General features: G+C 34.7%; 1 protein-coding gene across 1 annotated transcript in view; it reads right to left on the bottom strand.

Moving 5' to 3' along the window:
* Positions 1 to 16,054, bottom strand: part of URB1 (URB1 ribosome biogenesis homolog) — a 60,765-nt gene that overhangs the window by 32,739 nt on the left and 11,972 nt on the right. Inside the window, exons 11-18 of the mRNA XM_070943560.1 lie at positions 14,481 to 14,654; positions 13,558 to 13,696; positions 12,268 to 12,390; positions 9,881 to 9,993; positions 6,064 to 6,177; positions 2,531 to 2,647; positions 1,060 to 1,198; positions 36 to 203 (exon numbers count right to left, since the gene is read on the bottom strand). Of these exons, the coding sequence (XP_070799661.1) occupies positions 36 to 203; positions 1,060 to 1,198; positions 2,531 to 2,647; positions 6,064 to 6,177; positions 9,881 to 9,993; positions 12,268 to 12,390; positions 13,558 to 13,696; positions 14,481 to 14,654 (1,087 nt within the window). The remainder of the gene's footprint in view (positions 1 to 35; positions 204 to 1,059; positions 1,199 to 2,530; positions 2,648 to 6,063; positions 6,178 to 9,880; positions 9,994 to 12,267; positions 12,391 to 13,557; positions 13,697 to 14,480; positions 14,655 to 16,054) is intronic.

Here is a 16,054-nt window from a genome sequence, read left to right as displayed (position 1 = left end):
AAAGCAGGATAGAAATTACAGAAAAGCAAAAATACCTCTTGTGTTTTCATCAAGAAGTAACTTATTTCTTGCTTCTAAAGAAGCTGGGACGATTGCACTAAATGGAAATGTGTTCACAATCATGTCCTCACTTAAAGTACATCCAATTTCTTCATTTAAACCTTCTGTGTCTTCCACAAGGACATCAATCATATCTAGAACGTCTAGTTTAGTAAGGAAAAAAAATATATAAAAAGATATTTCTATGATACAGCAGCAAACGAGGTAACCTTCTAAGGAAAGAGATTATAACTGTTAATTTTATAGAAAGAAAATAACGTGTAGTATTAACATATGCCATATGAATATAGAATCTCTTACAAATTTTTAATTTAAAATAATATGGCAAGTAGTAACTTTTTTAACAATTAACATTTCACATTTTATTTAACAATTAAATATTTTATAGTAACATACAATATTATTTGTAAATATTATTAAGAATTTTAAGAATTTTAATATTATTAAGAAAATAAAGAATATATACTTTACAATTTCTATTGTAAAACAATTACAGCAGTTACTGGAACTGAAACTTCATAGAAACCCACATTTGACATCAAGTTTATTGAGACCCATCTCATCCACTAATTTAAATGAAAATCTGTTCCAATTTATCGTACTTTGTTTTGACCAAATCCAATGCATGTTACTTCCCATTGGTATAGCAACAGGAAAAAGAGCATTTCTTTATCAAGTATGATGTGGAAACCTGATTACGGTTCCTTACCAAAGTTTGGAAGAAGCCTTGTAAAAATAAATCCCTGGGATCTACATTATCAAAAGCAAACTAATTCACAATTTTTTTTTAAATCCAGAAAATCCTAAAAATCTGTATCAGTAAATGGAAACTAAAACAGTCTTTTGTTCCCAGTAGATATGCAATATATTAATTAATGGCTTTAACTTTATACGAGATTTTATAATTGGTGGCCTTTTTTTAAAAATGTTGCTTTTTTGTAAATTTCCAAGAATATTAGTGCTAGATTAGGAGAATAATTTTGAAAGAATTGGGTTTACCATCAATATGAGAAATGGGTATGCTGATATTATCAACATCTTGTTTAAATAAGTTGACCTGAAGAATGCTTGCTTCTTGAACAAAGTCAGCTGCTTTATCCGTATATGGATATGGGTTGGTTACCACTTTGACCAAGACCTAGAAAAGGGAACGAAAAGATGAATAGAAATAAGGCATTTGAAATCAAGGTATTATAGAGAATAAATTCTTTAATCATCCAAAGGAGAGATTGGATGTTTTTTCTATAACAAAAAAAAATCAAATCCATTTTTGAAAGAGATTGCAGTACTGTTTGTTGGTTGTAAAAGCAATTGATGTCATATTCATGTAACTCAGCCGAATAAAAATACAAGGAAAGGAGTCAGATTTCAGAAACCCATATTGGTACTTTATTCTTCAAGTAGATTCCGCAATTATTATTTTTTTTGCAGAAGTTTATATCAACCAAAATAATTTCCTGATAATCCTTTGAATGATTCTACAGCCTTTTTATTATCAAAACACAATTTAACCAAGAAAGGTAACAATGATAAACCAAATTGTATTGTGGCACTTTAAGATCTAAATGCCCATATATCACTTTGTGAGGTTTTGATTTTTTTTGCAATTACTAAACTATAATTAGATACAAGTTCATACATTATACTAACCATAAGGAAATAGCTTGTGATTTACTGAACTGGACTGAGACAACTTAAATCAACTTAAATTAAATATATTTAATAAGCCATGGTAAGAACTAAGCAGGATTAAGTGTGATGTGTGAACCCAGCTGTAATTGCACTACATATGCAAACTCATTTCATGTTCTGGTAATTCCAAGTCTTAATTAAATATATAATACAGAAATAAAAACTAAGTGTATATTATTATTGCTGTTATTATTTTCCACTCTTCTAAATGGATTATTCTTGAATATTTTGGGCTATCTTTGAAAATAGCAATTTATTTTTAGTCATCTTTAATCAATTAATTCTATAAGAAAAATTAGCAGATTATTTATTGTTCTTTAGTAAAACAAAAGATTTATAAGATCTGAAGAGAGGTCAAAGTACTATTATTCTTAATCAGTGAGCTGTTTGAGAAGTAATCCTTCAGGGCTGTATTAGGTCTTTCCTGCATGTCAAATTTAATTACTGCTTTCACAAGGGGGAGGAAGTAATATGCACATCAAAAATGTCACTGGGAGAATTAAGGCAAAGTTTACATAACGTGCCATTCTTTCCAATGTCCTTTGTTAACTTTGCCACATAAAACAATATCATGTGTATAGGAAAAGAGAGCCTACGCCTTTGTCAGTAAGATGTAAATCTCTAACAAAATCTTTGTTTATCTCACTTTCTTTGTTCCATCTTCCCTGACTACAAAATGTCAGGTTCCTATAATTCATTCATAACTTTTGAAAGATTTTGCTATTAGCAAAATGTTACTCTTGGCATTGTTAAACTGATTAATTAGCATATTGTTTACCCTTTCCAAAAACTGAATCACGATTTCCTTTTTGGTTTCAACTGTATTATCCAAATGACTGAGCCACAGTTCAAGTTCCTTCCCAGTGTACTCAAATACTCCACTGTCGTGCAAAACCTATTAAGAAAACAAGTATTATACATACATTTTAGCTGCTATTTCTGTACAGCAACTTTTTACACTGCTAATAAAAGCTAATGGCAGATTAGTCATTTACCATGACCTTTTCCATAAAAGTCTGTTATGCTTTGCTAAAAACAGTGTATTGTCCTATAATACAGATTCTATTAAAGAATTGTGAAAGCCTTCTGCTTCTCCTCTCTCACCATTTTACATTACCTATATCATTTCAGAAAATTGGTTTTTGTTTGTACCAGCAATTAATGCAAACTGCAACTTAAACCTCTAAGATAGATGCAAAAGCAATGGTAATCACCAACAACCTGTCTAAACATATATAGCTTTCACACATGCATCTCTATTAGAGAATCGTATGAGCAAACAGGTTCTCGAGAAGTATTTCTTCAATCCAGTTCAATAGTCAAGAATTGTGCTTCCATCCAAACTGTTACTTGTTTATAAGAAAGCAGTTGTTGAATGTTAAGCAAGCAATTTATTTGTTTTTTATGATAGCTTACAAAATGAGTCATTGGAATGTTTATAAGAACTTAGCGCCTATCTTTAGCATCTAGTTATCAGATGACAAGAGAGTGGGAAATAATTACTATCTCTCCTCCAGAGGCTGCTGAAAAGAAAACCTCAAATTCCCAAAGGTTCACCACAAATGCATCTTCCAGTTTTAGTTCAGTCCTAGAGAACATTCTGTATATTACTCCATGCACTGATCCAACAGCTGTGCAAATGTTAAATGCAGATTTGCTAATGAGTCTCACAACCACCATACAATTGAAACAAACCCTTGGCAAGCTAAAGAAGGCATTCACGGCTTGCCACTTTGAGACTATGCAAACAGTGGCTCCTGAAGGATGGCATGCCAGCATTGTATAGGAAACAAAACTTGGCATCCGTGGAGCCAGCAGGGTGGAAGCTTCCCACATTATTATTATTATTTTACTCACTTGCTGAAAGAAACCCAGATAAAGAAATAAATTTGTTCCTATTATCGATAGAACAGTTGATAGGACAGTCTATTAAAAAATGGAGGATTGCTCACTGAAATGTAAATGCAAGGGTTGCATGTGTTGATAGGCGTTAAAGAGAAGTATAGTTTATTAAAGTAAATATTTCATGTTAAATGGATATGATGAATGAAGAATAAAGAAACTTGAAGACATCCTTGTTGAAATTATTCAGGAAAAAAAAATTACTTGCTTAGATGCATAATTGGTTTCACATATCAAACTAAGTTATCATCTAATTTATATGGTTTTTGTAACATGCAAACCTAACTACTAAATAATGATAATACTTAGTATAAGGTGTAAATCTAGCCATTGTTGATCATTCAGCAAACCATAATTAAAATAAGCTATATATTTGCCTGATATATGAACTCAGTCAGTAACTATGTCCTGTTCCAATTGTTATGGACCCTGATTGGGAACAATAAAAGTAACCAACTAATTCTTTGCCAAAAATAGTTGAATAAAAGTCTTAATTGAAAAAGTCAAGGCAAAGCCTTTTCTTTTAAACAGTCCCAACAATATGTCACTTTTGTTATACTGAGGCTGCAAACATCTATCAATTTAATTAGTAAGTTAACAGTCCAAAATATCCTAGTAAGTTCCATGGAGTTCACTGGAATTTAGTTAGATACAGGGCCACAACATTGCAGCTGAATTTAAAAAAGAAGTTGTCATGTTTGCGATATTTATTTTTCATACTTTTTAACCACCCATCTCCCTCAGATGGTTTTCAGCCCTACTGCTTCCTTTTTTTAAAGCCGCAATCCTAAGCATATATTAAAAAGGGGCTGCCATTTAATTAAGTGAAGTTTATTTCTGAATGAATATGCAGCAGACACTAAAATATTAAATATAGCCTTCATATTCAAACAAATAGTAGCTTCTATTAAGAACTTATCTCATATTTCTGTCAATGTAATCAAAAAGCCCTATACCAAAGGTGATTTTTCAGGAGGCAACTAGATTTTCTTGTTTTTCTTTTGAAGACGTTTCACTTCAATAAGTCCAGTTGCCTCCTGAAAAAGCACCTTTGTGACAACCAGGACCTGGATGACTGAGAATCTCCATAGACATTTAGCTATTCACTTTGGGATGAACACCCTTTGAATGGTGCAGGAGTATGAATGGATTTCCAGAAAAATTGCAGACTACAGGAACCATTTGCACTTCAGTTTGAGATGCAGACAACACAGACTCATCCCCAACAGCCTGTGCCTGTCTTGAACAGTGAAGGGACACAGGGCAGAAAACATCCTGCAGCCAAGAAGGCTCCACACACATTTGCACTACTCAGGTGACCCTGAAGATACAGATAACCTCCAAGTGGCCTCAATGACTCTCTAAAAATGCAAATGACCAGCTGTCTGCAAGGAATATAAATCCTTCCGTTCCCCACCATCCAGTCAAGAATTGAAAAAGCTTCAGAAGCTTCGCAAAATGTCTTCAAAAGAAAAACAAGAAAGTCCAGTTGCCTCCTGAAAAAGCACCTTTAGATGACTGAGAGTCTCCATAGACATCTAAAAGCATCTAGCAAACCATGGTTTATTGTGACTAAACTAAGCGGCTGATCCTGAAATAGGAGACCACCAATAAACCATTGCTATGGTTGGAAGTAGAAAAATAAATCCTGGAGAAAAGGTAGCAGCAAGCCACTTGTACGTATATTATTGTCAGAGCAACTACTGTATATCAAATTACATCCAATTTTATGACTTTTTGCCATGATTAAGCAAGCCATGCAGTTATTAAATGAATCATGTCTTCCCAGAGGGCCTCTGACAAGCAAAGTCGGGGGGGAGGGCTGGATTCACTTAATGACCACAAGAACTACCTGTACATACTTTATCTTTTATATAAAAGCTATTTTAATATTGAACATTGCCTGGAGATATTTGACATGCCAAGCAGAAGATCGTATTTCAACCTCATAAGCCAGTCTGGTACAGTGGCTAAAGAGACCAGACTAGAAATTAGGAGATTGTGAGTTCTAGTCCCACTTTAGCAGAAAGTCACTCTCTCTAAGAAGAAGGCAGTGGCAAACCACTTCCAAAAATGTTGCCAAAAAAACCCCATATGGAATTGTGTAGTTGTTGTCCAAGACTGAAAAAAATCCATATAATTTTTAAAACTGTTAATGGATCCTCATCTGGGAACAGTACATTCAAATAGCAAGTGGTATGTTCTTCAAAACATAAAAAAGGGGGTTGCTTATATTGCTAACTTCTAAACCCAACCTTCTAAGGCAACATTTCCCAATCCAGGGCTTACAAATACTTCTACAGATGATGCCGGTTATGTATAAGGAATGGTATGTGGAATGGAACCTAATCAGGAAAGATCAGTTTCTATGGCATGATCTCTGCTTTCACTAGACAAATAATAACTCACCTTAAAAATCAATTTCTTGGTTGCTATTTTGAGTTGTAAATGGGGGCTGGTGACAAACATTTTCATCAGTAGGTAAAATACAGATCTGTCACCACAAACCTTCTCAGATGCATCCTAAAAGAACACATTTGCATTTGCATTGGTTATAGTTGAATTATTCTAGTTCTCACCACAGTAACTAATATTTTACATTAAATACATACAATAAATACATTAAGTAAGTATATAGCAGGACCAGATAAATACAGGTAGTCCTCGACTTATGACCACAATTGAGGCTAAAATTTCTGTTGCTAATGTTGTGGCCCACCGGCAGCCAGCAGAGCTGGCAGCAGAGTCGGACAGTGAGGAAGTTGGGGAGGAACTTGGGCCAGTCCTGGGGGTTGAGGAAAGCTCGGACAAGGGCTCTGCATTGGAGGCAGAGACAGGGCCAAGGCCATCTGATAGTTATGTGCTGCCTCTGGAGCCTCCGAAGCCTCCGGAGTCTGACATCAGCGTGGCAGAAGAACAGCGGGAGTCTGTTCCCAGTGTGTGCATGCGCAGAGCTGCCAGAAGACAAGAACAATTAAGAAAACAGGGTCGACTTGGGAGTAAGGCTTGGAGATGATTGGCCCCTCCCATAAGACATAAAAGAGGAGTGATCGGGACGTGAGCTTTTGCAGGAAGCAATTAGTTCATCTGGTCGGTTCAAGCTTTGAAAAGTTCTGTTTGACTCTGTGCCAAGTTTGGCCTTGCCCTATATTTGGCAATTAGTTCTCTGGTAGCATTCCAAGCGAGATAAGGTGGGTGTTTATAAACATTCCCCGAAAGACTGTTTGTGAACCCTTGCGGACTGTGAATGACAATAATTCACAGCTGTGTAAATAAAAGAGGTTTTGACAAGACTAATATTGTGCCTTATACTATCTAAGGAAGCCTAGGTCAGAACAGCTAAGTGAAACATTTGTTAAGTTAATTTTGCCCCATTCTATGACCTTTCTTGCCACAGTTGTTAAGTGAATTGCTGAAGTTATTAAGTTAGTATCTTGGTTGTTAATTTTTTTTTTTTTATTTGATTTATATGCCACCCTTCTCCGGAGACTCAGGGCGGCTTACAATGCGTTAAGCAATAGCCTTCATACTTTTGTATATTTATACAAAGTCAGCTTATTGCCCCCACAAACTGGGTCCTCATTTAACCTACCTTAGAAAGGATGGAAGGCTGAGTCAACCTTGAGCCTGGTAAGATTCGAACCTGCAGAAATTGCAGGCAGCTATGTTAATAACAGGGTGCATTAAACCACTGTACTACCAAGGCTCATGGTGAATTCCTCAATGGGGAAGCCAAATTAATCTGGCTTCCCCATTGTCTTTGCTTGTAAGGTCGCAAAAGAGGATCACATGACCTTGGGACATTGCAATGGTCATAAATATGACTCAGCTGCCGAGCAACTGAATTTTGATCACGTGACTATGGGGATCCAGCAATGGTTGTAAGTGAGAAAAATGGTAATAAGTCACTTTTCTGCCGTTGTAGCACTGAACAATCACTAAATAAATTGTTGTAGGTTGAGGACTACCTGTAATGAAGCATAGCATGAATCAATATTTTCATATTCCATATTTTGAATTGGAGGAACAACAAACAATGTGCTATTTTCTAAAAGCAAAATACAATATGTACAAATGTATCTTTGTAAGACCAATCAAAATGTCACAAAACAGTAAAGAAGCCTGCAAATCTTGGCAACCCTTGACTATGTGCCCTCAGACATATTTCCTACAAGCTGATCATTTCTCCAACATGATACACTGGCCAGAGTCACTCCCTGTGAGATGGAAAGCCATATAAATGCATTCTATATAATAAATAAAATATAATAACGTTCCAACAATGTACACAGCGCCGCTGTAATTAAGTCCATCTATAATGCTGCTGGTCTCCCTCTTCTTCTTTCTTTCCCACTTTCAAACATTATAGAATTTATAAGAGAGTAAGACTTTTGCATAATGTGTCCAAACTAGGATAATTTGAGTATTTGAGCATTTCTCCCTTAAGTGAAACTGTAAACTGAGGATTATTTGTACCTGTTAATTTAGTCTTTTTCATATTTAAACTTAGTCCAATTTTTTTCACTGTGCTTCTTGACTTTCATTACTAAAGACTGCAGGTCATTTGCATATTGTTACCCTGTTTTCCACAAAATAAGACATCCCCTGATAATAAGCCCAATTGGGCTTTTGAGCGCATGGCAATAAAGCCAAGCTTATTTCAGAGTTCAAAAAATATAAGACAGGGTCTTATTTTCGGGGAAACATGGTATTAGAATACTGTCACTAGTATAGAGAAAGCTACTAACATTTTGCCCTTCTTTGGTATTGGCATATAGACTGGATTTTTTAATCAATTACTATCTGTTCATGGACACCCTTTAGTATACCAATTCAAGGTTGGCATCACCTTCTGAGTTCAGAGATCTTTCAGAAGGCTTTCTTTCTTTTTCCTTATCTATTTTCATTTTTACCATCTTTACATGTGGTAGTAATATTGCCCCTTGTCTCTTGTAACAGCTCTCTGAAGTTCTTTGTTAAGTTCCTTCCTGATATCTTTGGCTTTCTTAGTGTTGGTTTTTCTCTCCAAGGCAAATTTTGCAATTTGCTCTAAATCTAATTTCATCTAATTTCTTCTTCATCTTTGTAGCAATCTCTTCATATTTATTCCTAATTTTTTTAAATTGCATTTCACATTATGGTTCCCTCTCAATAATGTTCAGGACTTTAAAGCAATTTCAGGACTTTAAAGCAATTTCTAACGTTCTTCAAAATGATGAGTATATGTTCAAAAGGCTAGTAGACTTTATTCTTCTGTTTAGATTGACTTGCACATGCGCAGTTTGTGATGTTTTCTACAACACCCCGGGCCATATCTTCACTGTTATAACTGACTTCTTTTACTTCCTTGTATCTATATAGTCCATTTTATTCCTGTTTACTTCCATCTGGGGAGGTCCATATACACAGACATAATTTTGGTTGCTGAAACTAAAGAAATTGTTAGATTGGCAGAAACCAGTAAGTGTTCTCCTGCTTCCTGTTTCCTAGGTCATACAGTCCAATTACGATCTCTCATTATTTCCAACTTTGCATTCCGATCTCCAACCGAAAGCAGCATATTTTGCTTGTATGTTCTCAGTGTTGTTGATTTCAAATTGAACTCATCAACCTCCACTTCTTGCATCAGTGGTTAGAGCATAAACTTGGATAATTGCCACAGTAAAGATTGTCTGCAAAGTTTAATTCGTATTACTCACTCATTGATTTCACTGTATTCAAGTACTGTTTTTGCAACAATCTTCCAACAATGAATTCAATACCCTTCTGTGTCTTATATCCTTAGTAAGTATGGTAGTATGTTCTTCTAACTGAAAAATGCTCACTAATCCATTTCAATTTGTTGAGGCGTAAGTTGTCAATGTGAAGTTCGTTCGTTCGTTCGTTCATTTAATCTTTTACTATGGTGAACTTTCCCATGTTCATGCTTTTTATGTTCCATGTTTCCAGCTTCAAAGAGTCCCCCCCCCCCAAGACAGCAATATCACTGCTGCCAGATTTAGGTTCTTGCTTGCTGTAGATTTTACCACTTCAAGGACCAAATTTTCCTCTTATGTAGTGTAAACAGAACCTTAAATGATGCAAAAATCTCTTTTCAAATGATGTTTATACAGCATTACAGAGATGGCAGAGACATAGAAAGTCAGCACAGCAATGGGGACAGCCTACAACTGGTGATAAATACAGACACAGACACATATCTAAACATCATAGATATCACTCTTACCTGTATTCTGAACCAGGAAAACTTATTTGCAGGCAGTTCAAGAGCCAGTTTGAGAATATGATAATGCAGAACAGGAGAAATTTCCTGTTGCAGTCCTTTTTCAGTAAAAATACCTATGATTTGAAAAGTGTACAGTTGCTGATTAAAGTTAAGTCAAAGATAAAATAACCAAAGTAAATAAAAAATCCAAGCAGCATTACACATTAAGATATTTGGACAGCAAGATGGGCAGCATATATTTAATAATAAATAAAATAATTTAGCATCACAACACTGTTATCTATCTATCTATCTATCTATCTATCTATCTATCTATCTATCTATCTAGTGTAATTATTTATCCTTCTTGTTATCTTCTTTACTCCCCTCCTCTTATTGGTATTATTATTATTATTATTATTATTATTATTATTATTATTATTATTATTATTACTATTATTCTGTTGCTTTACATATACCCTGAGAGCTTCTGCACTGGAGACAAATTCCTTGTCCAATCACACTTGGCCAAGTAAAGTATTCACTTCAGTTCAATAAATTATTCAATTTCTAGAACTGCTTGACTCCAAAAAGATTGTGGGTGACTTATACATTTAAACAGGGAGAGAGTATCAAAAAGACAACACAAAGAAGACAACAAAAGCACAATATCAAAAAAGACATCAGCAGCCCAGATAAATACTTCGTCTTCCATATTAAACCTAGCCTAAAGGACCTTGACAACTACCCTAATTCAAGATCTGCAGGAACAGCCAGGTTTTCAAAGCTGTTTAAAATCACTGTGGAAATGATGTTCCAAGAACGCAGTCTCTCACTCTTATTACAGTTGAGTTTGATCCTTTCTCAATACCCCCCCCCAAAAGTGCTGGAACAAGATTTATCATCATAATTGAACCCAACAAATTATCTCACCCAGTAGGTTCACCTGGAGAGGGACAACCAAAAAACCCTGAGGCACCCATAAAGAAGGCCTTTGAATTTTATCTTTTCTACCAATTATCAAATGAAACTGGCTGAGGAAAAAGAAGAAGCACCACAATTCCATGTCTCCCACTTCCAATTCCTGTACTCAGTCCAGAAGATACCACAATCAATTATATTGAAAGCCACCAAGTCATCAAGGAGAGTCAGGATAATTATTCCTCTCCCATCCCAGCTTTGCATTCCCAATTCCATTAATAGCATCGTAGTGCTATGCCTCAGCCTAAAACATAACTAAAGGGATTCACATCCTGTCTCCCCCTGTCCATCACAATACTGATATTAACATAAATTTTAAAAGTTTGGGAAAATGAAAAGTTCTTCATCTGGAATTGAAATCACCAAATGTAAGATTTCCTGGGGAGAAGATTCTAAAATTTTAGGGCACCAAACTCAAGAGTTCAATCAACTTTTTCAATACTCATCTGCATCTTTCAACTGTGACTGTGGTTCCTGAAGTTGCAAAGCAGTTGAAAAGAAGCTGCAAATCTTGCAAGTTTACCCTGATCCCAGGAGCCCCAGAAGAAAAAACAGGAGTCAACCTATGGCAGTATAAGGACTATAACAGCCACTATGTAGGACAAACAGACAGAAGACTAACAGAGCACATCTATGAATACCAAGCAGCAGTCAGAAGACATGATGAAAACTCCTTAATTTCACAACACATGGACAGATTCAACCATAGTTTCAATTGGGAAACTGAGCATCCTAGATCAAGCCAAGTTAAAAAACAACAGAGAATTCCTAGAAGCCTGGCATTCAAAAAAATCAGCCATCAACAGCCATATAGAGATAAACGATGCCTACATATTGTACAAAAGAGACAATCAAAAAGCCAAAAAGAAACAAAAAAACCAATATACCTCCCCACCCGAAATCAGCATTCACATGAGCAAAGAGTAACACCAAAATTAACCTTGGAGCAATAGTCAAGAAGTAAACAATACCTCAATCAAGGGACTACCAATTCAGACAAGCTAACCATAAACAACCTAATCAAGGAACCACTAAGAACAATCCCACTAACACTGACAGGGCAAGCCACTAATATATAAAAATAAGAGTAAACCCAACTCCCTTCTAGCAGTGATGATTTACCTAGTTTGGTAATGAAATATCTGCAAGAAAACCACCAAGCTCAGAGATTACCAAGGACCCCACAGATCGATCTATCTATCTATCTATCTATCTATCTATCTATCTATCTATCTATCTATCATCTATCTATCTATCTATCTATCTATCTATCTATCTATCTATCATCTATCTATCGCAGCCCATCTCATGCAGTGGTGTAAATATACTTATCTTGCCGGTTGCTAGCTAAAGTGCTAGACAAGACCCTCTTTTATAAATATTATTTTTGGTGTAGTCCCATTTAGCTAGAGTATCCTTAACATTACCTTTTATTAATTTGCTAAAATCAAAGTTGCTCTGTGCTACTAAGTGAGGAACAACTTGTTGATAAAGGCATATAACTTGAAGTAAAACAGCTTTCAGAAGAGTGATTTCTACATCATCCAAGCCTAGAAAAATCACAGATTGACAGATATTAAAAAAAATCAAAGAAGTGCCATAAAATAAAATCCCATTTATGATATGAGTGATTTTTTTTCTCTACACATAGTACAATCCTGAAAAATAGAGGCCACCAATATATGTAATTTAAAAATGAATCAACTGACAGCAAATCTAGGGAATTAAAATGATAGTTCTAAAAGTTTAAGCCTGGCTCTTTTGGTGCTTGGAATGAATTCTACTCCCTCTTCTGGGTCAGTAACCACTGCCAGCATTGTTATAGCACTCTTTGGTGGAAAACGAAAGAAATTACAAAGTATTGATGCATAAAACTTTTTTGTCTAAATGAGAAGGAATGAAACATTAGCAGGGTTGTTTCTCTGCCAAGTCAGAATATGCAAAATTAAGAACTCTCAAGGAATATGTCCCAAAGGTGCTTTTTTCAAGAGGCAACTGGACTTTCTGTCTTTTCTTTGAAGACATTTAACTTCTCATCCCAGCTCTGACTGGATAGTGGGGAATGGAAGGATTCCCCACCATCCAGTCAGAGCTGAAGAAGCTTCTTGGATGAGAAGCAAAACATCTTCAAAGAAAAACCAGAAAGTCCAGTTGCCTCTTGAAAAAAGCACCTTTGGGACAACCATGACCTGGATGACTGAGAATCTCCATAGACATTCTTAAGGAATATATTTCTCAAGAGACAAGTGATTCTTGCTTTGTTCTAAATAATACGGTTTGCTAGTTAGTGACTTTGCATGGTTTGTCAACATAGCCACTGTAGGTTATAAACCATGGTTTATTAAATAGCCAATTCTATGAATCCAAAAAACAGTGATTCGATAGTGCTTTACACTATACAGGAATTAGTGTGAAATGTAAAGTAGGACATTAAGTTGCTTTCTGCTTGCCTTCTATAGAAAACTTCCTTAATTGCTTTGCTGCAAGAATCTATTCATTCAGAATTTTGCACAGGACCGGGTTGTTAACACTCTATAAAACAAGGGTTTTAGAAAGGATATCTAGTAATTTTATTACATATTATTAAAATATAACTTTCACATTAAATAGAGCTTGTCAAAGATCAGCTCAGGGCCAACATGAATTATCAGATATTTTCAGTCACTGGATTAAGAGAACAAATCTGTAAGTACATACAATGACCAAAGATTCCTTACCATGCTCTTTGTTTGTTTCATTTGTTTCCTCCATATAAGAAGCAGCTTCTGTTCCTTTCTCTTTCTGTCCTTCCTGAGCCTTATCTTGCTTTAGAAAGGACTGCCAGACGGCAATTATGCTAGTCATATCTGGTAAAAGCTAGGTTTTAAACAAGATCATTATATTATGTTGTACAAAGCAGAAGTACAGCAGAAAAATCAGAAATCTGAATTTATGCAAAAATTTGCAGGTTATTTACCTGCAAATGTTTTGAATATATTAACAAGAAAGATTATTTTTCCTGTAAATTATTTTAATCTATTATTATTCCCTTATTCAAATTTGATTTGTCCCATTTAATATCCTACTTGTTTGCTCTTAAACTCATTCCAATGTAGCTCCCAAACAACTTCTAAAGCATAGGCGTTTGTAGCCAGGGGGTAAAACGGATTCATGTGTGACAATTATCATACATACTTATGACAGATGTTGGACACAAGGACATATATATGTCATTAGTATGACTATGATTAAGGAGTGCTGCAAATGCTGCTAGGATAAGGTAATAATAAAAAGGGAAACCGTAAATATGTACTAGCTCCATTAGATCTATGGCTATGTCTGCTGCCCCATATTTCAAATGTATAATTAAGAAAATGTTATTTTGCCTTTTTCACATTATTCTAAGAATTATACTTTTAGACTCGGCACTAATATAAACATGGAATTAAATTTGTGAAAACAAAAGAACATTTACAGTTTCTTCCAAATCAATAGTACTATATAGGCCAATATACTGAAGAAAAAAACACCTAATTAAATACCTTTAGATATTTATATCTACAGCTGCCAGAAAAAAAAGAGAAAGAATCAAGACAGAAGCATTTCTTGTTCATCAAACAGCAAGTCAAGCCTGTTTTCATTTCTTTTTTTAAGACTGTACCTTACTAAGTGCTTCCCGGTACTGCTGAACGAATTCCTTCATGATTAGTGGAGTATAGATTTCTGACTTCTCCCATATCTTCTCATTCTGACAATAGTCAATATTTTTCAGTGCTCTTTTCAGAATAGTTGTTATCAGTGAAAATATAGTATGCTTCACTGTTTTACTGGCTATCTAAAATTAAAACATGGAAACAATCACTTAGCTTTATCTTCATCTTGCACAATTTAACTATGTTCTCTAAGGTTAAATAGTAACAAACTAGAGACATGAAGGGAAAACAATTCAACTATAAGTATAGACAAGAAGAAAGAGGGGAAAAAGGATGCATCAAATGAATTCGAATCCAAAAAAGATATAAACCCAAAATGTCTCTTTAAATATAAAGAGTAGCATGCTCAGTCTCTTTTGACGTAGTGCCTTTCTTAGGGAAATCAATTATCATTTTCTGCAAAATAGTATGCTTTGGATATGTTGGACTATCAGTTGCATCATCCACAGCCAATATGATCCAATGAAATATTGCAATTAATTGCTGTTTAAAATTAACAGAAGATGCCAAGCAAGGAACTGGAGCTACTGGTTGTATTCATATACTGTACTATACGATAATGTGGTTTGTTTATGGCGTTACTGCAATATTTGAACCAGATTCTTCTTTGGCTTATTCAATAAATCAGGTTTTAAAAGTCCTGATGTAGTATGTTTGTAAAAATAATATAGGTGGGATATAAATAAAAAAGGAACAAACAAATCACATGATAGTGAAGATACTGATTGAAAAATGTGATACTAACATGAAAGCATCCATGTTCTTACACCCATAATTCTTAAGGTAAAATGAAAATAGACAGGAAGAAATGGATATTATGTTGTGGACACAGATACCAAGATAATAAAAGTTTACAAAACAACAAAGCTGGAGGGAGAGTATATATTTGGTTAATAAACTTTCCTGTCTATCTGCTCAGTTATAAACAGAAATTGAAATGATTTACTTGTTACATGTAACAGTAGTTCTCTGACAATAAATTTATTTTAAAAAAACATGTCTGTTTCCACCTTGTTTCAAGAATTTCAGATACTGCACATTTCTACTTGTCCATTTTATCTTGCATGTGGATTAGGCAAACAATGTGGTCTCAAGCTGCCCAAAGATTATTATTACTTTTCAATAATATAGCAATATACAGTACTGTGTTATTCAGAAGCATGGAAGATTGCAAAATGAAGTAATGCTTTAAATGAGTTCAACTTATTAAAACAATGGTATCTTTTCAAACTCATTTACAAACTTGGAAAAATATACAGCTGCCTTAAAGAAGTGCCACACACAAGTGTTTAAAAATATTTTTTCCAAATAATGTTCAAAATATAGAGTAGACCTTACCTAGCTAGGATAATAATGCTAATATTGTTAATAATGATCTCTTTCTACTATATGTTCAAAAGTGAAGTTCTTTATTAGTGCCATTCAGAGCAAATTGGAAGCTCTGACTTTTATTCTTACTGTTAGCACTGCATTCTAACACTGAGGTTATTTTTATTTGCAGATTAATAAAACAAACAACATG

Source organism: Pituophis catenifer, unplaced genomic scaffold (genome assembly GCF_029215685.1).
Source record: "Pituophis catenifer annectens isolate HBS135680 unplaced genomic scaffold, rPitCat1.0.hap2 SCAF_4, whole genome shotgun sequence".
Lineage (NCBI taxonomy): Eukaryota > Metazoa > Chordata > Lepidosauria > Squamata > Colubridae > Pituophis > Pituophis catenifer.
This window is presented reverse-complemented; position numbering and strand designations above follow the sequence as displayed.